The sequence below is a fragment of the Phascolarctos cinereus genome, unplaced genomic scaffold (assembly GCF_003287225.1).
Source record: "Phascolarctos cinereus isolate Bilbo 61053 unplaced genomic scaffold, phaCin_HiC Scaffold_8;HRSCAF=390, whole genome shotgun sequence".
Taxonomy (NCBI): Eukaryota; Metazoa; Chordata; class Mammalia; order Diprotodontia; family Phascolarctidae; genus Phascolarctos; species Phascolarctos cinereus.
The window spans coordinates 70,218,961-70,246,700 of NW_027556291.1; the positions used below are offsets into that span (position 1 = coordinate 70,218,961).

General features: G+C 48.1%; 1 protein-coding gene across 5 annotated transcripts; it reads left to right on the top strand.

Moving 5' to 3' along the window:
- The first annotated feature begins 3,717 nt into the window (after nucleotides 1-3,717).
- On the top strand, nucleotides 3,718-27,482 carry LOC110201530 (HAUS augmin-like complex subunit 7). Of its 5 annotated transcripts, XM_020977253.2 has the most exons (12): nucleotides 3,719-3,988; nucleotides 5,968-6,083; nucleotides 12,501-12,568; nucleotides 15,215-15,276; nucleotides 19,950-20,044; nucleotides 21,027-21,185; nucleotides 22,958-23,045; nucleotides 23,200-23,265; nucleotides 23,921-24,124; nucleotides 24,905-25,019; nucleotides 27,152-27,220; nucleotides 27,370-27,482. In XM_020977253.2, coding segments are annotated over exons 1-12 (1,224 nt in total). In that variant the 5' UTR covers nucleotides 3,719-3,808; the 3' UTR covers nucleotides 27,372-27,482. The 5 variants fall into 5 exon arrangements, with proteins under 5 accessions (XP_020832913.1, XP_078004111.1, XP_020832912.1 ...); XM_020977254.2 differs by lacking the exon at nucleotides 27,152-27,220 and having other exon boundaries at nucleotides 3,718-3,988; XM_078147984.1 differs by having other exon boundaries at nucleotides 27,152-27,482.
- Nucleotides 27,483-27,740: the final 258 nt, after the last annotated feature.

Sequence of the window (27,740 nt, forward strand, 5' to 3'; positions counted from 1 at the left end):
GCATCTCTAATTCTATAACAGCTCTTTTTCTTGAATGTCTTTTAAAAGTTATTCATTTTCCCAATCTTAGTTCCTGAATTGGAACTTTGTGTTTGGGCCAGGTTCTGTGCATTTCTAGAGGGACTATAAGTCAATTGTTTGGTCCTCATTTCCACTCTGGGGTCCTGCTGCTTTCTCTGAGTATTAAATGCTGTATTCTTTGAGGACTTCTCAAGCCAGCGAACTGCAAATTTTTAGCTCATCCTAAGCAGTATGATTTAGGATGAAGTCTGATAACTGCCCTTTTATCTGGCTCTGCAAGTTTCTGACCACAGTTTGAGTCTGGCTGACGTGACTGCAGGCTTGCCCCTGGTTGGAGCTTAAGTAGACCAGTTCTGGTCCTGGCTCCTGTCACCTAGCTGGAACTCTCTCAAGGTTTAGAGTAATGGAACTGCAGATTTGCTGATCATTCAGTTGCAGGCTTCAAGTCAGTCCTGGAGCTGGACAGTATTGTATAAGCCTTGCTGACTGAACTACTTCTCCATACCCTAAAGACCCTGAATGTTTCCCTATGATGACACAGGCTAGAAAAATAATGACTGCTTCTTGGGTAATCTGATCACAACACATTCTAGTGCTCTTCCTTGGACTTTGCTGATATAGTTTAGGGAATGAGCTGACCTATATTGCTTCTTCCTTTTCTGTCATCTTTGCCAGTCTCTTCTACCTATTCCTCCTACTTCTCATGATTGATGTGGAGATGAATGTCTGCACTAGAAGAAACCTGGAAAGGATTTCTAGGAACTATGAAGTGCTTGTTAGGAAACTAAAATAATTTGGGGGCATATGTGTTGTTTTATCTCTTCTGAATGATGGTTAGGGCTTTGGAGAGAGAGGAAGATATGAGAAGTAAACAGCTGGATATTCAAATGGTGTCAACAGGACACAGGGGAATGAATGACACCATCAGAAGAAATTGGCAATGTTGTCTCTAATAATAATAGCTGGTATTTCTCTAGCACCTTGAGGTTTGCAAAGCACTTGACAAACATCTCATTTGAACTTTACAACAAACTTGTTGGGTTAAATACTATGATTAATTCCATTTTCTAGATGAGAATACTGAGGATTAGAGAGGAAAACTGATTTGCCCACAGTCTTATAAATAGCGAGTACAGGAGCCAGAGGTTCAACCCAGGTCTCCCTAATGCCAAGAGAGCACAGTTTCCACTTGACCAGGCTGCCTCTGGAGAACCTTTGAAGTCCTGGATAGGAAACAGAAAGACTTGGGGGCACACTCGGTACTTGCATCTTCTCCTGTAGTTGAAGGTTTGGAAGAGAAAGTTTTTGGACCATGGCTTAAGATATGGGAAAAACAGGCTCTTGGAAAGGGCCTGGCAAGTCACATCTCATGAGGGCTAAGTGGAACATGTTTGGCGGGAGGCTCACTGACCTCACCAGGAGAGCTTTAGACTGAAATTTGAGAAGCAAGGAGGCAGATGCCCAGATAGGACTGGAAAACTGAATGTTAGGGAGACCTAGAAAAAAGTAACATGGTGGAAGAGGTGCCAAGTAATGCTGAGGAAGAAATAACATGCTGCCTCTTACAGTAGTGCACAGAGTTTGAGCAATACACACAAATAGACCTTAGCATTTGGAATAGAAAGATATACTTTAACCTCAGATATCAGTGAGAGGGGACTCTAAGCAGGGACTAGAAAGGGAGTCCCTGATGAATGGAAATACTTCTGATGGGGCTGTAGGCAAAGAAGTGTGTGCCAAGAAGGGACACACAAATGTGGGAATCCATGTGAGGGGAAATCATGGTGGAGAGCACTGGGGTGAAGAAAAGAGGAGGAACAGCTACAGCTGGGGACAAATGGAGGAAATGGATTATGCTTTACTAAGATGACAAAGGACAGGGAGTAGATGACAAAGTTAGCACTGGGGTAGGACACAGGAGTGATGGGGAGCTTTCATTTTCTGGATCTAGTGCCATTCCACTGAGAGTTTAGATCTCAGGAGTGGAACAGTTACTCCAGACCTGATTCTGACCAACCATGAGGAACCAGTTGGTGCTGGGGGAATGACTGGAGACTTGAGGATGGCAGGGGGAAGCTACAATGTCATCTTAGAGCTTGAAGCAGCCAAGGAAGAGGATTCTGGACACTGTGAGATACATATCCTAGACTCTAGGAAAGGAGATTTCAAACAGATAGTCTCATTGGCCCAATGAACTAAATCCTGACTGCAGGAGATTCTGTTGAGCAAACCAAGGGCAGACATCTAACAAGATTCATCTCTTGTGTAAGGGAGAGCACGATATCTATCTTCAAGTATTTGAAGGGGGATTCAATTTGTTCCTCACTCCAGAGGGTAGAACTGGGAGCAGTGGGCAGAAGTTACAGGTTGGTGGATTCCAAACCATGGAGGAAAACTTTCTAACAATTAGAGCTCCCTGACAAGGAATGGATGTAGTGAATTCCTGGTCAGTGTAAGCAGAGGTGGGATGGATGACCCCTCTGAGAAGCTGCAGATGAGAGACACCTCCAACTTGGAGACTCCACAATGGGTCTGGGTCCAGGACACGTGGGTTTAAATCCTGACTCTGCTTCTCACGCTCTCCCTGATACTGAGTTTCCTTTTTTTCTGGAGGGGGTGGGACTAGGGGGCTCCTAAGGTCCCTTCCAGCTCTAAGCCTGTGATTCTGGGAATGCCAATTCTGTGACCGAGTTCAAGTTGCAGCTTTGCCACAGACTATCCGTGTGACCTCGAGCAGGTTCCTTCCCTCCCTGTCCCCCCTCTCCCAAATGTAGGACTGAACAAGAGAGGCTAGGGTCCTGACAGCTTTAAAGCCTGTCTAAACCTCTAAACCCTTGGCCATCTGGGGCCTCGGTTTCTCTCTCAGTAAAGGGAACGGGGTGGGAGGATCTCATTTCTAGGGGGCTTTTCGGGGCAGCCCTAGATTCTAGGAGGGTGCAACCACAAGCAAGCACCTTCTCCTCTCAGAAGGAGGGGGCCGAGGGGGAGATCGGCCCTAGAGAGAGCCCACCCAGCTTGGGCACTGCAGCCTAGGATCTCTCTAGCCCGAAGAGGACGGGTGCAGCCAAGGGCTCCTCCTGCTGATGGAAAGCTTCCCGGGGCTGCTTGGCTCTGGGCGGGGAAGGAGAGAAATGGGGCAGGGGACGGGAACGGGCGGGGGGGGGGCGGCGCTCTCCCTACACGTGCCGACTAAGGGGGGGCTTGGTGTGGCACCCAGTCCTCCACACGCACCCAAAGGCATTATTTAGTCAACACTCGCCCTTTCTCTGGGCCTCTCGTTTTCCTAAATGGGGGGTAGGGGGCTGCACGTGAGGACCTCAAAGTCCTGGCCCTCCCTTCCTGCCCTTAGCTGGGCGCCCTTGGCCGAGTCCCTTCCCTTTTCTGGGCTCCAGTCTCCCTTTTGCCAAAATTATTTGCACGAGTGTGTACGAAGGGTAGAGGGCGCGTGAGGGAGGGGGGAAACTCCCCCAACGGAGCTGCCGCTGCCCCTCGCCCCAGAGGGTTCTTAGGCCCTCTTCAGTCACGCCCGTCTCCACCACCCCCGGAAAAAAGAAAGCGGAAGTAGGCGGGGCCCTCTTCCTTAGTCTCAGTCAATGGGAAGGCGAGAGTGGCGGCCTGGGGGGGTGGGATTAGCGTCAGGAGGGCGGGGACAGGCGTCCGGGGGCAACGAGAGCGGCGAGGGCGCGAGCCCCCGTGACGTCACCGACTCTGACCAATGAAAGGCGCGCTCTGTGAGTGCGCGGATATTGGGCCCGGCTGGTTTTGACTCCCAGGAGCGGGAGGGACGATGGCCGAGCTTTGGACAGGGCTCGAGGAGGGCCACAACGATCAGAAAGCGGCGCAGGCCAGGAAGAGACGGTGTAAGGAGTGGGAGGACGAGGACGAGGACGAGGATGAGGATGAGGACGAAGACGAGGAGGACGCCCAGCTCTCACTGGAGGCTTTGAGGGTTCTGGACAGATTAAAGGTGCAGGCGGAAGGGGCGGGGCCTAGCCAGGGTCAGGGGTCACTCCGAGGAAGGGAGAGGAACCTGGGTTGTTGGAGGGTCTCCTATAAGAGGCGAGGGGAGGCCTAGGCCGGGACAAAGGCAGCTTGTAGTGCACGAGTTGACTTTTGAATCGCGCGCCCTCCTGGGCCTCCTCCCGTCCCCCTCCTTCCTCCTCCTCCCCCTCCCCCTCCTCCCGTCCCCCTTCTCCCTCCACCTCCCCCGTCTCCGTCCTCCCTCCTTCTCCCCCTTCTTCCTTCTTCCTCCCCCTCCCCCCTCCTCCCTCCCCCTCCCTTCCCCTTTCCCCTCCTCCTGTCCCCCTCCTCCCATTTCCCTCCTTCCTCCCCCTTTTCCCTCGTTCCTTCTCCTTCGAAATCACCTGCTTCCTGAAGAAGTTCCGCTGGCCTGTCCCCTGGCCAAGGCCCCTCCCCTGGGGCTGGCCACAAGATTCGCCCCCCCCAATAGTCATCCAGTCTCATTTCCCTCTCCAGTCCATCGTTCCACGCCACAAGCTATGATGGGAAGGGTTGCTTTGTACCTTATTTTTGTCATACAGCTTCTGCAGCTGCAGCCCGATGCAGAACCTCCAGTCGTTGTGATGGGTTGCTCGGGCCCCAGCCCTAAGATCATATCTCTGGAAGCCTCCCAATTTCTTAGTACGGCCCTGGCCTGTGAGAAAATTTTCTCTTGTTGTATTCTCTTATCAAAACAGACATGAGGATGCCTGGCCCAGGGATTTTTGCCCCTGGCTGGCCCAAGGACTCTTCCTCCCACCAGATCCCCAAGGTCTATGCCTCTGACAACTCTCTCAGTGTCTGGTATACTCCCTACACTTTCCCATCCATAGCTCCCAAGAGACCTGGACCCTTAGATTACCTAATTAGTATCCTTGGCATTCCTTTCCCATGCCCCTTTTCCACATGTTTCAGCACTATCCTCAGTCTCTTGCAGGTTCCATAAGGACCCTTACCCACTTTTGCTAAAGTGTTACAATAAACTCTTTGCCACTTAATTAAGAGAAGGCTTGATTGTGTGAAGTCATTCCAGGCAACTCTGCTTTGGCATTCTCAGGGTCCCAGTACCCCAAAACCTCATCAATTGCACTGTTCAATAAGCTCCAGGGACTCCCTAGTGCTTCATCGATGGGATAGAGAATAACTCTTAGGGACAGCTAGGTGTCGCAGTGGATAGGGCGCTGGCCTTGGAATCAGGAGGACCTGAGTTCAAATTTGGCCTCAGACACTTGACACTTAATAGCTGTGTGACCTGGGGCAAGTCACTTAACCCCGATTACCTCACCAAAAAAAAAAAAGAGAGAGAAACTCTTAACCCAGCCTTCAAGACACTGCACACTGACCACAAAAACACCTCTCTAGCCTCATCTCTCCCTGGTTCCCTTCACATACCCTGTACTCCATTGAAACTAGACCACTTGATCTCACACAAACATATCTGCACTTGTCTACTTCCTTTCCTTTACTCATACTGTACTCATACCCCCACCAGTAATGCCAACTCCCACTTTTGAGTTTATAACACTTGGGGAATGCCTAAAGCATCCTTCTAAGGCTCTTTACAGGAAGCCTTCTCTGCTTACTGCAGCCAGAAATGAACTCTCATTGCCCTAAACCTTTTTTCTTTCTATCATGTTTGGCCTTCTGTTAGAGTCACACATGTTCATATTTTATTTGCCTGTGGTCAGGGATTGTTTCTAATTTTATTTTTTTATCCCCTGCTATATCTAGTGTTTGTGAAATAAATGAGGTTGATTTCAGTTAAACATAAGTCTTTTAAACAACTAGTGTCATTGTGAAAGACTTGGTCATGCAGAACCTGGATAAGTGAATTTTAGAGATGCAGTAGATAGACTTCTGCAGGGGGAAAAAGCTAGCTTATATGGCCTCTTAAGATCTCTTCCCATCTGTAATATTCTAAATCTATCTGATTTTTTTTTCCCTTAGGACATAGACTGCCCCTTCCTTGATGGTCTGTATATTACTGGACTGAGGACAATAAAACAGTTCCTGTGTGCACCCTCACATTACCGTTTGCTTATTCTGGAATGGTTATTTGCAAGGTAATGCCCCTGCCTCCTTATCTTCCCTGTCTTGAGCAACTCTCTTCCTCCTCATACAGAGGAGGTGCTAATCATATTTTAAAGCAGCTGTCATCAATGAGGGCTCCACCCTTTGGGCTCCAGATCATCCTAAATGCAATCAATTAAAAAACCAGGTGGTCCAGTGCCAGGCACAGAAGGAATCATTAAATCAACGAGTATTTTTAAGTGTTAAGTACCCTATTAAACAGTGAAGCTAGAAAGAAAAAAAATGAAACTCTCCCTGTTCACAAGGGGATAAAATTCTATTGGAGGAGGAAAAAAATGTGTGTATGCATATATATGCATGTGTGTGTGTGTGACACACACACAGAGATATACACACATACATACATTTGTATATATGTATGTATATGTGTATACCTTCTCAGAAAGAAAAGGTAGTTGGGTAGGGAGAGCACTAAGAGGTGAGGGCGTCAGAAAATGAAAGGCTTCATGTAGAATGTGGCCTGAGTTGAGTCTTGAGTTAAGTAAGGGGAGATGGGAGCACATTCTAGGCATGAGGTATGGAGTGCAAAGGTGTGGAGATGGGAATTGTATGTATGGAACAGTAAGATGGCCAGTTGGACTAGACTACAGAGTATAGGAAGGCGAATAATATATATATAATGAGACTAGTGTGATTGGTTGGAGCTGAGAGTTTCAGTTTGACCTTAGAAGCAGTAGAGAGCCACTGCAGTTTGTTGGAAAGGGACCTGATCATTTTGGAAGCTGTGGGGAGTGTGGATTGGAGAGGGGAGAGACTTGAGAGAGACCAATATGGAGGCTATTGCAGTACTCCTGGCACAAGGTGATGAGGGTCTGAACCTCTGTGAGTAATGAGGAAGGGATGGAGGCAACAATTTAACTCATGCTATAGACTGTGGCTCAAGGTTTGCCAAGTGGTTTTCTTATAGCTACTCTGTAGGGTAGGTAGTAGAAGTATCATCCTCATTTTACAGATGAGGAACCAGAGGCTCTGAGAATGCTAATTGACTTATCCATGGTCACTCAGCTAGTAGGTGTTTGAGGCAGGATCAGACTTGGGTGTCTGGAATCTGATTACATCACTGTTTCTGCTGTACAGTGCTATCTCCATGTCAACCTCACACTGGCCAAGAACCAGCAATCAGTTTTTGCACTCCTCTCTATCCAGCTTTTGGTTGTATTTATGAATAATTTGGAGAATTCTTAGAATTCTGGAATGGCAGAACTGGAAGGGTCCTTAGAGATAAGCTTAGACCAGGGGTGGGGAACCTGTGGCCTGGAGGCCATATGGGGCCCTCTAGGTCCTCAAGTGCAGCCCTTTGACTGAATCCAAACGTCACACAACAAATCCCCTTAATAAATGAATTTGTTCTGTCAAACTTGGACTCAGTCGAAAGGCCACACCCAAGGACTTGGAAGGCCACATGTGGCCTCGAGGCTGCAGCTTCCCCACTCACACCTATATGTATGTATGAGTATGTATGTATACACATATACGCATATATATTATACATACACACACAGACGCTTTCTCCAATGGAATTTTATCCCCTTGTGACTAAGGGACTGAGGTCTAAGCCTTAGACCAACCACCCTCATTTCCCAGCTCGCAACTAGTACTAAGGCCTAGAGGGGAGAGTGATATCCAGGCTTACACAGAGATACCACTGGAATCTGGCTCTCCAGATTCTGAGTTCGATGTCCTTTGGGTAGTCTAGGCACACTAGGCCCTAAAGGACTTTGCATCCAAGCCATTACTCTTGGAGACAAAATCTGGAGTTGGTGCTGCCCATTTTTGTAATCAAATGGAGCAGTTACTCTGCAGGGTAGAGAGAAGGGTATGAGGCTCCCCAGGAGCTAAACCAGCCTTGATGGGTGGGACAGCTTCCCCAGAGAGACACAGAAGTCTTTCTGATGCAGCAAGCCCTGTTCTTATCTATTCCTTAGGAGTAACTTGCACAGTTGTTCTCTTCTTTGGTTCTTGAATCCTAAAGATAAGTAGTTTAGAAACATAAAGCTTGCAAGGTCCATGTGACTGCATTCAGCATAGAACAGTTTGCTCTACAGAACCAGATTTCTCTGTGAGGGTTAGCAGTGGTCTGAAGCTCATTAGCTAGCTTACTTCTGTAGGAGGAATGGGGCTAATGAAGGCAAGGTCCTGGGCTCTTACCTGTGTGGGACAGTTAACATCATTGTTTGTACCTATCCCTGCCTGGCTCTTTCATAAATTCATGCTGTTGCTTCCACATGAGCCTGGGCAGGATGTAAGGAGAGCAATAGAGATCCCTCTCTATGCACTGACAACACCCCAAAGTTAGTGACACCTCCTTCCTCCATGATGCATGTATCTTGTCTGCCCAGAGCACGGGGAGGCTGCTTGGTGCATCGCCCCTGGTCAGGTGCCTTAACTTAGCAACAGAAAGGCCTGGGAGAATTGGCAACATGATGAAGAGATGGGCAAATGCTTGAAATTACCTATCAGCATCAAGTACTGATATATGGAAACATCCCCAGCCCACTGGAGGGCTCTGAGGAAGTGGAGGTGGAGACTCATTAGGGAGTCAGGAAGGTGGAGGTGTTCAGGAAGGAGCTAGCTGAAGGGAGGAGAGCCTTGACATCTTCTGACGGGAAGGAAGTGAGAAATTAGGAGGGACACTTGGGGTTTGGTTTGGTTTGTTTTTTTAGGGAGAGGAACTTTCAGGTAAGAGCACTGGTACATTTGCCTAGCCCAGCTGAAAATAGTGTATGTAGCACGTAAAAATGCTGACCAGAAATCTGAAGCCTTGGCAAAATTTCAGAACCCCAAAATGCCTCTTTCGAACCCTGATTTAAAAAAAAAACAACCTTTTTTTTTTTAAAACCAGCTTTTCCTGTTCTGGGTTGCACTGGTCTCTATAATACACATTAAAGGAAACTAAGGAAAGCCTTTGCTCTATTGGGTTGATGCTCTCTGGGAAGACACCTGATGGATGACCACTTGTCAGGATATTCTAGTGAGGATTCCTCTGGGTTTGGTTTGCCTAGGTGGCCATGGATTTCTCTGCCAACTCTCAGATTCTGGGATATGGGGTAAGAAGTGCCCAGCACAAGGGACAGCTAGGTGGTGCAATGGACAGAGCTCCAGCCTTGGCATCAGGAGGACCTGAGTTCAAATCTGGCCTCAGGCATTTGACAGTTAATTAGCTGTGTGACCCTGGGCAAGTCACTTAACCCCGATTGCCTCATCAAAAAAAAAAAAAAAGCACAGCATAAGGAGGTGGCCAGGTGGCAGGATCGTCCATAGTGGAGATGGTGTGGCTCTGTCAGAGTTTTAAACTAGGCTTTCACCATCTCCAAATGTAGGAAATGGGATATTTTTATAAGCAAACAAGTCATACAGAATCTAGGAACATCTAAGGGCATTTGGTAATACTTTTTGTTCTGTATAAAATGATACAAAATAAAGTACATGTTGATCAAACTTTCCAGACTTTCAGGGTTTTAAAAACCTTTCTCCCCAACCCCCGGCTTCAAAACTCCCTGAAATTTTTATTGCCTGCCTGTCACAAAGTGCCCAGTGACCTAGTGTCTGTTTGGAGCATCATTGTGCAGTCCCAAAAGGGAACCCTTCCTCAGTTAGGCAGGTGGCTGGGGGACTTTCTGGAAGGGTAGCAGGCCTTGCCACAGGAAGCAGAAGCTCCTGGTCAGGAGTACAAGCAAGGGCCATATGGATTCCCTTCACTCCTCTTTTGGAGAACCTTGGTTCTTGTTCATTGATTCTTTCTTGGTTCCCTGGCCATCCAATAAGATAAACTTTGATTAACTAGTTCTCCAAATAAGGTCATTTGGGTTTTTGTTTGGGGGTGTTGGAATGATTTGTTTGTTTTTATAGAACTTTAAAGATAGCAAGCCTATGTGTATTCTCCATTATGTTTGTGCCTTCTAATTGGCAGTGTTTCCTTAGCAACGAAGACTAAGTCACAAGTGTTCCCAGCTATTGAACAAGGGAGTGTTCATAACATTTTAAATGACACAGGCTGCCTCCTCCCCCCCAATTTGTGGATAATGATTGGATTAATAAGTAACAGGTTGTACAATGGAGGTGCGGAAAATGTACATTTAATTACCTGTCTTAGCCCTCAGGACCCTTGTGTCCAGGGTCGAGCTTTTTGTGTTCTGAGGCCCGGAGTGGCTTTAGCACATGTGGCTTCAGCTGTGGAATTTGGTCAGTTTGGCCTTTCCAAATGCTACCTTGCCGTGCCGGGGAAGCATTGGGGTTTTGTTTGGAACAATTTCTGAGCAGGGGGTTCAGAAGGGATTTGGTTAATTCCCTTTTTGCTCTTTGAGCCTCAGTTTCGATCTGTTTAAAAAGGAGAGTGGAACACCAGGGAAATTTGGTATTATTCATGAAAAGAAGTTTAAGTGTTGAATAATTGCATTTAATCCCGTGTTCTGCCACCTCCATCCCCCTCACTAAAAGACTAAAGCTCTTACTGTGCATGTGTTCATGTCCAGAAACACAGCTGTGCATGATTGATTGAATCTTGGCATTCTGGGTGTAAGGAAAGCCAAGAAGCAAAAGACTTAAGCTGGCTCCTTGCTTATGCCAATGCCTCTTTTTAGGGACGTCCAGCAATAAGTCGATGTCGGTTACACTGGGGGGGGGGGGAATCCATCGATTGCAAATGGAGTACCAAGCATTTGGCCTCGAGGCTGGGTGCCTGATGTGCCCCTTGCTCCAATCACAAAGGTTTGAGTTTGCAAGTATAGATGATCCCCACCCTGACGATACCACGGGTTACAAGAGGGGAAATGCAGAATGAGTATGCACTGGCTGGTTTGGTGAGAGATGTTCGGAGCTGTTGGCAGAACCGTAGTAGGAGTGAGTAACTAGGAGAGATGTGACACATGGGCAGGTGCTTATCAGGCAATGTGAAACTCTCTAATTGGCAAAAAAGTAGGGACTACTTATGCTTGGGCAGCTGATTGGTTCCTGGTGGGTCCTTGGCCTCCACTTAGGGTGCCTTGGTTGCATGACCTTAAGGTTCATATAACCAAGCAGGTTCTCCACCAGATTGGCACGTTTTTCTCGGGTCATGTTCTTATAAAGATATAACACTGTTTTGATAACTGATATTTATACGTGCTTCCAGTATGATAAAGCACTTTAAATTCCTTCTCATGTGGTCCTCACAGCAACCCCAAGAGGCTGTGAGTACTATTGGGGTGGTATCCTCTATTTATAAATGACGTCCCATCCAAGGTGAAATTGGAACTCCTGGACTCTCCCAACTATTTGTCTACCATTCTTGCCACCGCATCATAATGCCAAAGCATGTAGTTGTTATTTACTGTTACAAATGGTGTCGTGATATGATGCTTAATAGATTCATGAAAACGATAGCTATTTAGAGCAATATTTGAGTAAAGATACCTGTCTAGGTCCAATGAATAAAAATGGCTCTCCTGTGTCTAGCATTTTACAGTTTAGAAAACATCATGACTGCTATTTCAAGTGATCCTCCCAACAGTCCTATGAGGTAAGTGAGGAAGGGATTGTCCCCATTTGAAAGGTGAGAAAACTGAGTTTCAGAGAGGTTATAGAATGATACTAGTAGTAAGTGAGAGAGCTTGGACACCAGGCTGCATCCCCTCAATTCGAATCCAGGATTATTTTCATTGTACCAAAATTCCTTTTACCAATGTTGTAATAATGCCTCTATGCACAATAAAGACAGCGTGGCCTCTGGTAGTAGACTTGTAGTCAGGAATATGGGTTCAAATCTGACATGTTATCTGGGAGACACTAAGCTAGGCAGTTAATTTCTGTGCATCTCGGGTAACCCTCTAGAATTTGTCTCCTGAATCATAGACAGAAGGAGTTCTCATCCTTCAGGATGAGGGCAGCTGAGTGGTACAGTAGGTAGAGTGCTCAGTTTGGAATCGGGAAGACTCGATCTTCATGAATTCAAATCTGGCCTCAGACACTAGCTGTGTGACCCTGGGCAAGTAATTTCACCCTATTTGCCTCAGTTTCCTCATCTGTGAAATGAGCAGGAGAAGGAAATGGGAAACTACTTCAGTATCTTTGCTTAGAAAACCCCAAAAGGGGTCACGAAGAGTCAGACATGACTGGAGACAAAAACCATAAAACTATGAGGAACAAGGGGTGAAATCTTATCCAGATTTCCCAGCCTTTAATGAGGCAAAGGAATGAAATAAGCAAATAGGATGCCTGCCAGGCCCCTAATACTGCCATCTATGGCCCTTTCTCTTAAATTAGATAGCTTGCTTTATATTCACAAATCTATGGATTTTCTATATATACCTTAGAGTTACAAAAATGAAGCCAGACCAGAAAGGGACTGTGAAACTCATTGTTCCTTCCACGCTTTAGCATCGTGTCACTGACACTTTGTTCTTTCCCTTTAGACTGTATCCTTCCTTTGAGGATTCATTTGCAAGTGTGCCGGACTCTGGAGCTAAAGAGAGAATAACAGGTATAACTTTATTTTGTCAGGGCCTTCATTTGATATTATAGCCTGGAAAACTCCAAACTTAGCCAAAGCCTGCTTAACAAGCCGACTTATTTAATTGCTCCTCTTGGTAGCTATACTATATTTCCATTGGAGTAGCTCAAAAGTCTGCGAATGTTTATACAGCTTCTTAGAATTAGGCCTCGCATGAGAGGCTTGGAAAGGAGGACTGGCCAAAGCAGAGAATCCAAGAGGCAGACAAAGCTCACCTTCTTGGCTGGGCCAGAGTTAGAGACTTGGGGAGACTTTTTTCCTTGGTGTGGGTAGGTGAGAGTCAGTCATTATTTGTCTCTTCCCGAGTGCAGTCTGTGTGGGTGCGTGGCAAATATGTACACTTGGGTCTGCATGCAGATGTTACATGTGGTGTTCCTGAGAACCAGCACTGGAGTCAAGGTCTCACAGAGATTTCTCTGTAACCTCCTGTTTGTGTTCAGTTTTTGGCAGAAATTGTTCTTAACCCAGTTATGAACTTTAGGAAAATTTGAGCAAAGTCTCAGCCCCTCAAGACAGTGAATAACTTTTCCATTTCAAAATGGTTTGGATACTTAAGGCCTCATCTGAAACCAGATGGAGTTTAAGAAGGAAAATTGTGCTGCACCAAGTTTGGCCCTGGTCAGCGCCATGGCTAATGAAGCAGATTGGGGTGCTGACCCAGTCTCCTCAGGTTAACCCTCTTCACAACCAGGACCACGACAAAGTTGATGGTTAGAAAAGCAACATCCCTGGCCGAGGTGACCAAAAAGAGGGGGACACCCATGCCCAGCTCTCTTTGTACACATGCCTCGTGTATGTACACAGAACTGGCTGTCATCTAAATGATGATTTAAGAGGGGGAGAACATGAATTAGTCGTTCCTTTTCACAAACGTCATCCCAGTTTGTCTTTGTGTTTGTAACTCAAAGCACAGAGCATTAACCAGAAGGGCCCTAAAAAGTCATCAGGTCCAACCCCTCCCCATGTTACAGAGGCAGGGATTGAAGGCCCAAGACAGGAACTGGGGCCGTGGTTTGGTGCCTAAAATCCCCTGCTCCCTAGAGGTTAGTGTGGCATCAAGCTTGGCCCTTATCAGTCTCTGATCCCTACTTTCTTGGCTCAGCAGCAAGGAAACTCTTTCCCCCTTCCTTGTTCTCTTCTCCATTTTGAAGAAAACCCAGAGAAGTGGGGCTCTTTTGCGTGAGTCTAAAGATCTGGGACCATAACAGCTGCTCCCTCCTTTGCCTCCCATTGCCCAGAGTAGGCATCCATTGTATTGCCACCAGGGTTGCATGTCCCCTATTAACATCTACTCTCTCACTGTTGGGTTTGGAAACGTTAAGTGGTAGTGATTCTTCTTCTTTTTATTAGGTAGGCACGCTTCTGTTCCTCTCTCCCCCCACACCTCCATGACCAGTTACACAGAGAAGTGTTCCTGGCCATAGTCCTACATGCCCCAAGACTGGGGCTAGCCTGATTGATTGTTTCCAGGTGCCCTTCTCAGGCTGGATTCAAATCCCACTTCCCCATTCTTCTTTCTCCCCATTGTCGATTCACCTTGACATTAACGTTTGTGTGATGCACAGAGGCCCTGGCATTTAGGTCCATCCCTGGTGCCCCACCCCCACCCTCTAGAGAAGGCTAAGGCTTCTCCACGGGTTCGTTTCTTTCCAAACCTTGAACCCCTAGGTCTTCTGAACTCATATAGATAGTAGCCATGGGGGGCAGCTAGGTGGTGCAGTGGATAGAGCACCGGCCCTGAAGTCAGGAGGATCCGAGTTCAAATCCGGCCTCAGACCAAATGCTTGACACTTACTAGCTGTGTGACCCTGGGCAAGTCACTTAATCCCAATTGCCAAAAAAAAAGAAAAAACAACCCACTCATATAGACAGCCAACCTGTCTTTACTTGGCATCACTGAATGTTTGTCTCCCAAGGGATCTTAGATTTAGATCTGGGAGAGCCCTCAGAAACTGGCTGATCCAAGTGTCTCATTCAAGTGTTGAGGCCCAAAGTGGGGAAGTGACTCGTCCGAGGTCCTACAGGTCATGTCAGAAGTGGGATTCAAACCGAGCTCTTCTGACTCAGAGAGCTGGGTTCTTTTTATGACATCACCCTGATCAAAGAGGTTGGGACCCTTGCAGGTCACGTACTCTTGCTGCTTCCTCCTCCAGATGAGGAGCCTTGGGCCCAGAGAGGCAAAGAGACTAGCTTGAGGTCACACAGCAAGTCTGAGGGTTAGTTAGGCGTGGGGCTAGGATTAGAACCCTGACCTTCCAAGCTGTCTTCACATCCTCTCTGGTTTCACCTCACTCCTCCCTAGGTTTTCTTCTTTGGGACCCAGGCCTAATTTTCTCTTGCTCATGCTTTTCCCTGGAGCTGCCTGAGCAACAGCTTGGCTGGCAGCTCTAATTCTGCTTCTGATCCCCCCCTCTCTGCCATCACAAATGGGGAGCCCCTTCCCTTGCATGGAACACAGCTGCGATTCTGTATGAAGGGGCAGGCCCTGAGAATGGCGGTGGGAAAGGGGCTGGTGGTCCACTTCCGAGCTAAGATTGGACATCGTGGGGATGGCACTGAGCTGTCTTCCCTTCCTAGTTCGTGTTTGCAATAACCAAGTCCTTATCATCTTGACAGAGCTGACCAGAATTGGCCATGAACTGCTGTTGTGTGGGCCAGATGATCAGGATCTCATTAAGGTAAGAGAGGGGACCCATTCATTCATATATTCCTTCCTTCCTTCATTCAGCCACCCTTTGTTAAGTCCCTGTTGTGCTCAGGGCTCTGTGCTTGGAGCCTGTGGAGATCACAGAGGTTAGATGAGGCAGAGGCCCCACCCTCAGGCAGCAGGAAGGCACCCCGGGGCATTCACACACCTCCCCCCTTTCAGGTCATTATTGTACCCCCAGGACACACCAAGTTCGTTAGGGAGGTGCAAAGCCCAATTCTCTGAGGTTAGAGGGGAGAAGGTTATTCCCCCAAAGGGGGATCAGTGAGGGCTTGATGGAGGAGGTGACCTGGGATTTGTCCTTTAGGGCATGACCTGAGAGGCTCTTGCTGGGATGTGGGTGAGTAGGAGGTGAAACTGCTGCCTTGTTCTAAGGTGGGGGGGTGGCGGTGGGGACCAAGAGGAAGGGACAGGTGTGGGGGAATGTGCCTGAGGTAGGCTCACAGGAGCCGGTAACTGGGTAGGAAAGAAGGCAGAGAAGGAAGATGCCACTGTCCCACTCACATCCCAAGCATGGAATCTCTCTAGACAGGAGAGGGTCTGGCTGTTACCACAAGTCAAGGCCAGAGAAAATGTCAAAGTCAGGAAGGAGGAGTCTAGTAGTGATGTCTGTACAGGCAAGAGATCCCGAAATGTGAAAGGTGAGCATTGCATAGGGCCCTCTGGTCACAGAATCCATCAAATTAAAGTGGAAAGAGCCTGCTGCAGCCTCCATGTCATATAACGTGCACCTGCAAGGAGTCCCTGCTTAGGAGCCCATCCCCAGCTTCTACTGAAGGCCTCCCATTGGGGGCTGCCCTTCCCTCTGGAGGCTGCCCATTCCTCAGAGCATTCCGAGGCATCTCTCCACCCCCCACACAGACACATCAAGCCTCAATTCTGCCTCTTCTCAACTAGGTCCCATTGCTCTCCACTCTCCCTTTTGCGGCCAAGTGGAATCCCTCTTGCACATTATAGCCCTTTAGAAACCTGAAGATGGTAATGGTTGTCACATGCCCCCTCTCATGAACACTCTGTCCTCAATCGAGGCTTCATGGGGCATGGCTGTCAGTACCCGGGTAGAGGGCCCCTTTATTTCTGCCAGCTGTGCCGCTGAATGCAGCCCCTGTACAATCAGTGCTCATGTTTTTTAATGCCTTAAGGTTTACAAAGTGCTATACATCTGTTATTTCATTTGTTCCTCCTAATAACCCTGGGAGGTAGGTACAATTATTATTATTCCTACTATATATACATGGGGAAACTGAGCCCCAGGGAATTTAAGTGACTTGCCCAAGGACACACAGCCAGTACATGTGTGCGGCAGGATTTTCACTTGAGTCTTCCTGACTCCAAGTCTGATACTATTCACTGAGGCCCCTAGCTGCCTTTCCAACCTAGTGTTACTTGGTTCCAGCTGATTTTCCTCCTCTGCCAATACACACATGCGCGCACACACACACACACACACACACACACACACACACGACACTCTAGCCACACTGGACTTTGTTGACTGCTCACTCATATTGAGCTAGTGGTCCAGTGACATCCCCATATCCTTTTCAAACTGCTGCCTGCCCATGTTCTCACTGTCCTGTGTGTTCTGCATGCATCAGCCCACTGGCCTGGCCTGTCACAAGCTTTGGGGGTCCTGACCCTGTCACTCACTTTGTCCCCATACCAGCATTGTGGCATCTTCATATTCCGTGAGCACACCATCCCTGCCATCCTTTATCCCTGTCAGGCTTAGATGTTAAGTGACTTGCCCAAGATCACGCAGCCAGTGAGGGAGCCCAAGTCTTCTCATATCAATCCAACATTTCCGTCAGTGTACTACCCTGCTTCTTCAATCTTCTGTCATAGAAGCCAGAAGTAGAATTTAGCCCTGGGGTTCTCCCCCAGTCCCTGCAGAGTTTTCTCAGTTTCTTCCAAATTCAATTGCTAGCCTCCTTCACAAGTTAAAGCCTCCCCAGATTGCCTCTACCATTTTTTTCTGATTTAAGTCTACCTTTCCTCTGCTCCTTCTTACATGGCAGCCACAAGACCCACCCTTGCATTTTATAGATCAGGAAACCTGGGTCACAGGAAAGTAGACAGAAGAGACTGAGAACTTGAACATTGCTTCTGGACAGCAAAGTCTTGCTGAAGAGTGGACTTTCCGAGCCAGGATCTAGCATAGAGGTTTGAGTGACAGACACATTTGTAGGACTGAAGCTTACGGCTCAGCCTCCTGAGAGGCCTCTTGCCCAGGCCCAGCCCCCATCTGGATGCTGTGGGGAGGCGTGTACCCCTAGGCAGCCCAGTAGGCATGTCTGGCTGGGGGTGAGGGAGGGTCTGGGGCTCTCATTAACCAGGAGGCAATTGGTTTTCATCTCGCCCCCAGGTCAGGTGACATTTGGCAAGAATAATGTCTTCTTTTTTTAAACGTCTCTTTTAGCAAGAATATTCTTTTAGTATCTTTTTGAGTGCAAGTGGATTAGAGTGAGGGCCCTCTAGAATGGAAGGCTTCGCTTGAGCCTAGAGGCTCGATCATCTGGCCATTTCCAGGGCTGTGTGGCCTGAGTTTGCTTGGGCTTTGAAGGAGTTGATGGCTGTGGGGCTAAATGCAATGCACATAAGCCCTTCCAGCCTCCTGAGCCTGGGAACAGCCCTGGAAGTGGCCTGAATGCTTTCCTCAAGACTGTTGTCTCAAGTGCTAGGCACATCTCAATTTGGGCACAAGCCAAGTAGGAGAAATAGGATCTGAAGCCCGAGAAATACTCCTCTGCCTCACAGCATGATGCCCCGTCTAGGTGGGAAGGGCAGAGATGTCACTCACTTGGGTATGTTTTTGCCCTTCTCAGTCTCTCTTATAAATGTAAATATTCCTGGGAAAGGTAATACCTCACTGGGAATTCAGTTCCAATTATTTTCTCATGTGCGAGATAGGAGGGTACCTGCTCCCCACCATTAGTGTGAGCTCCAGCCAAGAAGCCAGGTGTAGGCTTGGCCACTCTGCCAAGTGACAAGCATTGGAGCTGGGGGAAGAATAACTGAAAGGGGATAAAAGAGCAGAGAGAGGACCATCTCCGGGTCTGTCGTCTTTCTTAGATTGCCTTGAAGAGCAGGTAGTCTGAGAGACCTCCATTTCCCCTGCTGTAAAATGAAAGGATTGAATTAGGTGGCCCCTTAAGTGCCTTCTGATTCTGAACAGAAATACCTCAGGGCCAAGCAAAGATCTCTGGGACCTTCCACCAGCAGCCTTCTTCTGAGCTGACCTGGTCCAGCTTTGGCTCTTCAACCAGCTCCCAATTTGCCTAACTGTCCTGTTGTCTATCCCAGAGACATATACCCCAAGGAGGGTAATGTTCAAAAGAAACAGCCTGAGTGCCCTCCCCTGATATTTCTAACAGTACTTTTTTACTTTCCACCCCAAACTGGAAACAACCGTTAGACATTTCGTTGGTTAGAGCAAGACTTAACAGGTTGTGGTCCATGAATGTGAAGGCTATTATTTCTGTGTTGGGGAAATGTGTCTGCACTGATGTAAAGTGAAGTAAGCAGAAGAATGAGCAGAACGACTTAAAGGAAAGATTGACCACAGAATAATTCAAACTGGGTGCTGCACAATTAGAATGAGTGAGCTGGGCCTGAAGAAGAGCTGAGGGAAATGCCGGTTCCTGTTTGCTTGTGTATGTGTTTTAGCTTCTTCTATTGTTTGTTATAAAGGATGGCCCTCTGGTTAGGAGAGAGAGGAGGGAGATACATTGGGAAATGTGGGTGATATAAAAAAGAAAAACTATCAATGAAACCTTATTTAAAAAAAAAAAAGAGGAAGGAGTCAGGAGGACCTGAGTTCAGATCTGGCCTCAGACCAAACACTTGACACTTACTAGCTGTGTGACCCTTGGCAAGTCACTTAACCCCAATCGCCTAAAAAAACAAACAAAAAATAATTTGCTTTCATTGCAGGGAGTTGGGGAGGGAGAGGAAGAAAAATTTGAAGCTCAGAAGCTTATGGAAGTGATTGTTGATCATTCAAAATAAATTAATTTAAAAAAAAAGAGGAAGAAGAAATGAGGTCATTTTGGTAGAACTTGTCCTGGCTTTTTAGGCTCCCTGTTCCCTTTTTTTTTTTTCAAGAAAGTGTTCATTAACTTCCCTTTACCTTTTAGAATTTACCTTTTAGAATTATCTCAAGAATCGAACTCAAAGCCATTGGCCTTGTTTACAGACTTGACTCTTTTGGAATGGGCTACCTCAAGAGGTGTGAGGGGTTCTCACTCGTCAGATCTTCAGATGGCTTTCTGGGGATCTGATGAGAGGGATTTTTAGCTAGGTACGTGTTGGAGTAGCTGGGTCTCTATTTGCTTGTCTACTCTTGTAGACTTAAGCACCATCCTCATAAATCACTTTGGGATCTCCCCCAACAACCCCGAAGGTAAGGTGAGAAAGATATCTTTATCCCCATTTGACAAAAGAGGAGACTGAGGCCCGAGGAGCTAATATGCCTAAGGTTTCACAGAGTTAATGGCAGAGCCAGACCTAGACCTCTGGTCCTCCAACTCCCCATCCAGAAGTCTTTCCAGCACTACAGAGCATAAGGCAGTGAGTTCTGAGGATGAGAGATGGCAGTGAAAACTGGGCCTCTTTGTGGTCTTATACTTGGCTTTCTTTGTCCAGGGCTTTACTGGTGTGAAGGAACAGCTTTATTTCTTTAACCAGTTATTGGATCTGGTCACAAGTCTGGATCCCGAATATGCCACCAGCTTCTTCAGGTAAAAAGCCAGGGGATGGTCTCCTGGGAGGTCCCTTGGTAGAACTGGCAGAAGGGGTGGGGGTTAAGAAGATCCATTCTACACCCTTTATTGTGGTTCTGTTCACTCAGACTCACATATGTAGATTCTCACAGTTGGAAAAGATTATAGAGGTCATACAATAAGACTTCCCACCCAATGCAGGAATCCAGGCCTGACTTCAGAGGGCAACTCCCCTTCTGTCACATCAGGGCTCATAGGTGATCAAAACTACTTGAATAAACAGATATCTATTGAACAACAACTGTGTGCCTAGCCCTGTGCTATATGTTTTGGGGGAGACAGAATTTTAAGACATGGCCCCTGGTTTCAAAGAGTTAACCATCTCATTGTTAGAGACAAAGTGTATTAGAAAAATGTATTAGAAATCTGTCAGAGGGGCAGCTAGGTGGCGCAGTGGATAGAGCACCAGCCCTGGAGTCAGGAGGACCTGAGTTCAAATCCTACCTCAGACCAGACACTTGACACTTACTAGCTGTGTGACCCTGGGCAAGTCACTTAACCCTCAATTGCCTCACAAAACACAAAAACAAACAAAAGAAATATATTAGAAAAATTAAGCAACATTTTGGGAGGAGAAAAAAAAAGGTAGAAGAGGACATAACACTGGGCAGTCTGGGATTGATTGTTCTGTGAGTGGGCCAGCCAGGGAAGCCCTTGGGGCATGCGGGAAGGCTCTGTCACTGAGCCCAAATGGTCAGGATGCTCTGGGAACCAAGGGGAGCTGGATCTGAGATGTGGGTGAGTAGATGGGCAGGAAGAGGGCCAGGCCCCCGGGGGCCTCTGGTGAGCTATGGTTTTGAATGAAGGCTTTTCCTCCATGAGGCCCAGGATTGTCCCTGGCATTCAGGTGAGGTTGAAGCCTGCTATGGGGAAGGGCGTGGCCCACAGTTACCCTACCTCTGACTCTGGGGAACCTCCCTGTGATTTATGATGTTTGCAGTGTGGAGGAGAACTTCCCCAAGTTAGTGAAAGACAATGAGATGCTGCTGAAGAAGGTCTTCACTTCCCATGTCTACAAGGAGATCCTAGATCCCAAGTTGAGTCACTTGCCTCTGGACATGGAGCGCTCTCGTGGAATAAGGGAAAACCTGCATAGAATGTATGTACTTGGGGACTGAGACAGAAAACCCCATGGCCAGAGCCTTAGGGGGACCTGCAGGTTCAGGCTGTACTTAATTGTTGGTTTTCTCCGCCCCCTTTTTGGCAAAGCCTCATCCCAAGAGATAGAGTGGAAAGAATGCTAGACCCTTCCCAGCACATGACGTTTGGACTCCAGCTTCACTGCAAATGAAGTCCACCTAAAATGAACTCCCTTCCCTCCGTCCTTCCTTATCCATCCTCAGTGTCTTCCTCCCTCAGCACCACCCAGCCTCTACTTTGCATTGTGAAAAGCCTTCTAGAAATCGCCCTGCCTTGTGAGAATATTTACCCCTATCAAGAAGGGCAACCCAAGTGGGCAGTACACTGGGTCGGGTTTAGGCTTTAGGCCACTGATGTATTCAGAATTAATGCCATGGTGTGTTTTGAATCTCTGGCAAGTTCCACGAGCTAAGATAGCATAGGTGACGGTAGGCTGAGCAGGGGCCAGGGGCATAGTACAGAGCAGAGCTTTCCCTTCAGGGCTCTTGATAAAAATCCTGCCCAGCTCTTGGGTGATTGAGACACCTGGTACCTGCTCATCACCATTAGTGTGAGCTCCTGCCAAGGAGTCAGAGGTAGGCTGGGCCACTCTGCCAAGTGACAAGGTTTGATTTGCCTCTGGACCATCTTTGCCCTGTAGAAATGACCCACCATCATGTTGACGGTTGGCATGTTTCATGTATTAGGGTTTACAAAGCACATGCTCCTTTGATGTTTGGAAGTAGGATATATGCGGATTATTTGCGCTTTATAGATGAGGAAACTGAGGCTGAAACAGAAGAAGGGACCTGCTCAGAGTCACAGAGCCAGGCCTGGGCCCCCCAGTTCCTCTGATTCCAAATGACACACTCTTTTCACTACGTTCCAGCAATGATCCTGGGGACCATCTTGCTGGAGTCACTGCCCGGTCCCCAGCTTCCCCAGCTCCTTTAGCTAGCAATGCCGTGTTTCCAGAGCCTAGTGTGTAGGAAGCGTTTCACGGATACTTGTGGGCTCCTTCCACAACATTTGGGAGCCATCTCCCTGGGCCTTGTGCTTTAAGGGCCCTGCAGTGGGGACAGGTAGGCAGTGACTTTGACAGAGGGGCTAGGGATTGGGAGAAGGGAGGTGGTTCCCCCTTTCCAGAGCTCTAAGCCACCTCCACCCCCCCCCCCAGCCTGAGGCTTTCATCCCCACAGAGCATCTGTCAGCCCCAGCAAGCCTCCCACCTTCACCAGGCAAAGCCCCTGTCTGTGGCACATCCTGCCCCCAAGCTTCCCGTTGCCCTTTTGGAGAGGTGGGAAGGACCAGAAAGCTCTCTTGCTGCTCTCCCTCCCCCGTCCTCCAACACCTCTGGTTTTGTGACCTCTTTCTGTCCCCTGCTTGATCTTCATCTTAACCTGATTTCATTGGGAGACAAACATTTGGGAATAGCTGGGCATACGGTACGATCTGCTCCTCCTCCCTTCCTGGGAACCTTACTGCCTGCACCCTAGTACACGCCCGTGCTACCAAATGGTGATCCTCCGCCTACTCTGGAGAGCCCCTCAGAGAAGTGGGCCCTCCCAGCCCACTTTGTGTCCCATTGTTCCCACTCAGTATCCTGCTCCCCATCCCGTCCCGTCCCAAGGACGTTTCCCTCCCCACCCCTGTGGTCGCCCTCACCTGAGACGTCTGCCACATCCTCAGCCCCATCTGTTAGTCTGTGGTGAGGAGTGTGCTGAGGAAGCTGACGCTCGTTTCTCCTCAAAGGCCGCTGGAGGCAAAGAAGACAAAGGTGGAAGAGCTTTCCGAAAAACTGACTAAGCTCACTGAAATGCTGCAGGCGCATAAGGAAGAGGTGAGACGAGCAGGAGGAGAAGGAGACAGCTGGGGTGCTAAGAGCTCTGCCAAGTATTTCCCCCACCCTAGGAATGTGGGATGACAGGGCTGAATGGGGAGAAGATGAGGGACTGTAAGAAGAGAACTTACACTGCTGGGCTTTCCTTCTCCAGGTCCCCACTCGCCAGGACAGCGTCAGCAGACTGTTTCTACCAAATCACGCCAGGTGCCCCGTTCAGGTGAGCAGACTGAGTCTGGGGGAGGCAAAGGGAGGATCCCACATAAGCCAGCACAGGGTCAGGCCTTGCTCTGGCTACCAGAGGCAACCATCCCTTTCAGAGCTTGGGAGAGAAGTCCGCTCTAAACATTTCTTAGGCAGCTGGGTGCAAGGCACTGGGGCCGTGAAGACAAACACAAAGTCAGTCCCTGCCCTCAAGTAGTTTATGTTCTGCTGAAGGGAATCCAGTACTGGTCCCCTGCCTCAGGAATAAACGGAGTTTGTCTAGCCATCGATGGGTATTGCTTGCTGACAATGTCTGTCCCTTATCTGGATTCCCTTTCCTATCAGTAAGTAGGCTAGATGTCCCCCTAGCTTGGTATCATAGTGCTGTCTGTTGTTTGTCTTCCTAGCCCCATGCCTTGCACGCAGGTGCTGCATCAGTGTGTCCTTCTGTAGCCCCCACAGCACCCATCACAGCCTCGAGTGCCCAGGAGGTATTCCATCAGTGCCTGTTTGTTCCACTGGAGCTGCAGGAAAGAACTCCTGCCCATTTGTTACACAGAGGGAGACACTGATGCACACATCAGCGTGACCCCAGGCAATGGGGAAGCCCCAGAAAGGGTCTGGGAAGCTCCCACAACGAAGGCCTTGGTCTCTTGGTTTTGATTTTGCAGTGTTCACCCCACCGTGGGAAAATCTCTAGCCAAGGTAGGGGCACCTTGGGCTTGACTCTCTCAGATTTCCATCAGCTGGTGGTTGCTTTTATACACGTTTTTGAGGATGAGCTTCATGAGCACTGTAACCGCCCTGCCCCCAACATCAACCCATGTGGTCCATTCTTTCAGTCTGTGCATGAGACTCTAACCCTCTGCAACCAGGTAAGCCCTGTGTGACCTCCGTGCTGACCTGTCCCTGATGAACATTGATCTGAACTGGGACAGTAACCTTCATGGGGTCAGGATGATGTTCTCAGGGCCGGATGGGAATGCAGGTGCTCCCCCTCCCTTCCCCATTTGTCCAGAGTATGTCCTAAAGCAGAATTTTTCCACAGTCCCGTAGAAGCTTGGCAGGGATTCCACACCTTTGACAGAGTTGCATGTTTGTGAGTAATTTGCAATGGTGTGCTGGGAAATGTTTGAAGAAAACATATACACAGCACTCTTCGATGTTTAGTCTTCTTTATTAACATTTTCTCCATTGCTTGAGTCTAGACAATCAACAAAGCAAATCAGCATTTGTTGATTTTGGAGGTGTATGTAAATGCTCACACTGAAAACTAAACAGCTCTTGTGAGCTAGTTTAAACTGACTCCAGCATCAGAGAAGCACAGTGCCCAAAGCACATGAAAGCTTAAGGAGAATACAGGGACCCTGGGGGGAGGGTGTAGGGGAGGGACAGTGTGGGGGTGTTGTAACACATTGTAGATAATTGGAGCTTCAGCAGGCACCCACAAGTAAGGGGGGGGTGCTCTCCTTTGGGCATTCTGGGACTGATGTGTGGCAGGCTCGGAGTAGAGGAACACCTGTGTGGTGTTAAGTGCCTAATCAGGGGTGATGACTTGGGATTTGTCCCAGTGGATGGGATGGGATGCAGTGCAGGGCATTTTCAGGGTTGACATTCCCAGCATGAAGGACCTTGTTTCTCTGCTTCCTCCACAGGAGCTGAAAGCTGTCAATGAAGTCATGGATACCTGTGTGAGGGTGGAGGATATAGCAGAGCTGTCACGACGGGAGAAAGCCTACTTGGGTGAAGGCAACCACATGGTGACCTTGGGTATGTAACCTCTGCTTTTCAAACCAGTGACAAACCAGACTACACCGATTGGCGTCCCTGGCTTGGAAAGTGAATTAGGGACTTCTCCATAACGGGCCATGACTCCACAGTCCATCTGGCCTGCCATCCATTTCTTAACAGAAACAATAATAATAAAATAATAATAATAATAATAGCTATGTAGCACTTTAAGGTTTGCCAAACACTTTGCCAATTTTATCTCATTTGAAGGAAAGTGCTTTGAAGACCTTCTAGGGCTGTATAAATGGGGGTGGTTATTGCCATCTTCAGGGGCAGTGGGGTGTGGGCTGCATTATTCATTCAACAAACATGTGGTGGGTCTTATGCTAGGTGCCAGTAATACCAGCATTTTAAAGGATCCGGACCACCATGAAGGAGCTGCTATTTTACGAGGATGGGATGGGGGTGAGGGGTGGCCAGTGAGTTCTCAGATACTTGGTATTTTAAGGTGGCATTCAAGGAGAGGCCAAGACAAAGGGAAGACTGGTGAAGGGAGAGGGGAACCTTGCAGCTTTGGGTGAGGTTGGGGGTGGCAGAGTGGGAGATGGTGTGGAGGGAATCAGGAAACACTTGACCCAAGATTTGGCATCTGAGCTGAAACTTGAAGGGAAAACAAGTCTGAAAGGCTGAGGTAAAAGGGGAGGGAAGAGGAGGACATTCCAAGTGTGTATGGGGTGGGGATGGGGGGGGGCACAGCCTAGGCAAATGCCTAGAGGCTGGAGATGGGCTGTTGAATTGAGAGGACAGTTCATAGTCCAGTTTGGCTGGAACATGGAATGTGTGAAGGGGAGCAGTGTGAAATAAGCCGGGAGAGATAGGATGGAGAGATTGGAGACGGCCTTAAAGGCCAGGCTGAGAGTCCCTCTCTCGTCTTGTGAGCAAGAGGGAGCCATGGGAGGATGTTGGACAAGGGAGTGACATGGCCAGAACTGTGCCTTAGGAAGATTCTCTTGGCAGCTTGGAGAGGGCAAGGACTGGAGGCAGGCTCTCCTTTGGGACGCCATGTCAGTCGTCCATGCAGGAGGCTGTCCGAGGCCCAGGGCCCGTCACCTAGTAGTACATGTTTACTTCATACTTGTGGAATGAATGAGAAGCCAGGAGGGCCTGAATTAGGGTGGGGCTTTGGGGAATGGAGAAGAGGGCAGGCAGATGTAGGAGAGAGAGGGTCGGGTTAGGATCGACATGACTTTGCTTTTTATTGGATGAGGGTGGGGAGGAGGAAGAGCTAAAGATTGGGCCAAGGTGGCTGGGGGGGATGGTGGTGCCCTCGACAGAAGAGGCGAGTTTGGAGGACAAGTGGGTTTAGGGAAGAAGATGAGGATGCAGTGAGTTTGAGATGCCAAGAAGACCTCCTGGGGGTGGTGTCCTAGGGGCAGAGTTAGAAGGGAGAGATTAGCGGGAAGGAGAAACAGTAGGCCTGGCTATGTAGGTTTCAGAGTCACCTGCATAGAGATAAATGAACCTATAGGAATGAATGAGCTCTCCAAGGGAAAACGTGGAGAGAGAGAAGACGGCCTCGAACACCCCCAATTTTAGGGAACACCCCCAGGGAGACAGCAGGATGAGGACAATGAAAACAATGAAAAGAGTGGCCATACAGGTAGAACTTGTAGGTGTAAAGTCATGGAAACCTCAGAGGGGAGAGATTGGGGTGGGGTGGGGGTGGGAGGGTGTTGGCTCAGTGGCAGGTGTCACAGCAGTTTGCAGGAGGAGGAAGACTTGAGCAAGGCCCTTTGATTTAAGAAAGGAAAAGATCTTCAGTGACCTTTAGAGAGGGTGGCTTCAGTGCGATGGCGGCTCTAGGAGCAGTCAGTGGGGGATTAGGGAGCACCAAAGGTCTGTCTTTCTCAAATTCAGCAGGTTGGTATGAGAAGATAGCTTGAATAGGTGTCGGGGTCCATGGCAAAGCTCGTTTTCTTTGTTTGGGGCTTGGTTTCTCAGGCTGGGCAGCTCTGAGCATGTTTTTAGGCATTAGGAGAAGAGCCCATCTTGGGGCAGTTGTGGGGCAATGATTGAAGGGATAGGTTTCTGATGGAAACGAGAGGAGTTTCCTGAGAATCACATATTCATTCATCTTCTTGGCTTTTTTTCTCTCTTCTTCCCACCCACAGTTGAAAAATTGAAAGAGTTAAAACGGAAGTATGAGCTCTTCCAAGACAGTCCTTGGACACCTCTTGAATGTATGGGCGAAAGCTAAGTGTCTACTCCTGGTTCCCCAGCTCCTCAGGACTTGGCTGCCGCTGGTGTTTGGGAAATGAGGGGGAAGACTTTAGTCATGAGACAAGTTTCTGTTTGGTTTTTAAAAGTAATTTTTGTTTTTTGTTAATAGGAGCTTGAGAAGCGTCAACAGGGGCCGCACAGAAAAAAGAGGATTGTACATGAAACCGCAAATCAAATTGTGCACACCTTATTAATAAAATCACCACCTTAGTTTCAAAGTGATCTTGTGTATCTTTGTCTCCTTCTGAACTGTCTTCTGTCCTCATGAACGTTTTTTAAAAAATGATTCAGTTACCTTTTTTTCTTTCTTTTCTGCTTTTTTTTTTTGGCACAGCCCCCGCTTCCATTCAGTTTAAAAAAGAAAAAAAAAACGTTATCCCAAAGAACAAAACAAATCTACACATTGGTTGGTTACATCCAAAAGTATTCTGCACCATGATTTCATCACCTCTCTATCAGGAAGTTTGTAGCATGCTTTAT

Coding starts and splice junctions, on each gene's coding strand:
- LOC110201530 (XM_078147984.1), top strand. CDS start 3,809: ATGGCCGAGCTTTGGACAGGGCTCGAGGAGGGCCACAACGATCAGAAA. Junction 15,277..19,949: donor ATGATCAGGATCTCATTAAG/GTAAGAGAGGGG, acceptor TTCTTTGTCCAG/GGCTTTACTGGTGTGAAGGA. Junction 25,020..27,151: donor CAACCACATGGTGACCTTGG/GTATGTAACCTC, acceptor TCCCACCCACAG/TTGAAAAATTGAAAGAGTTA.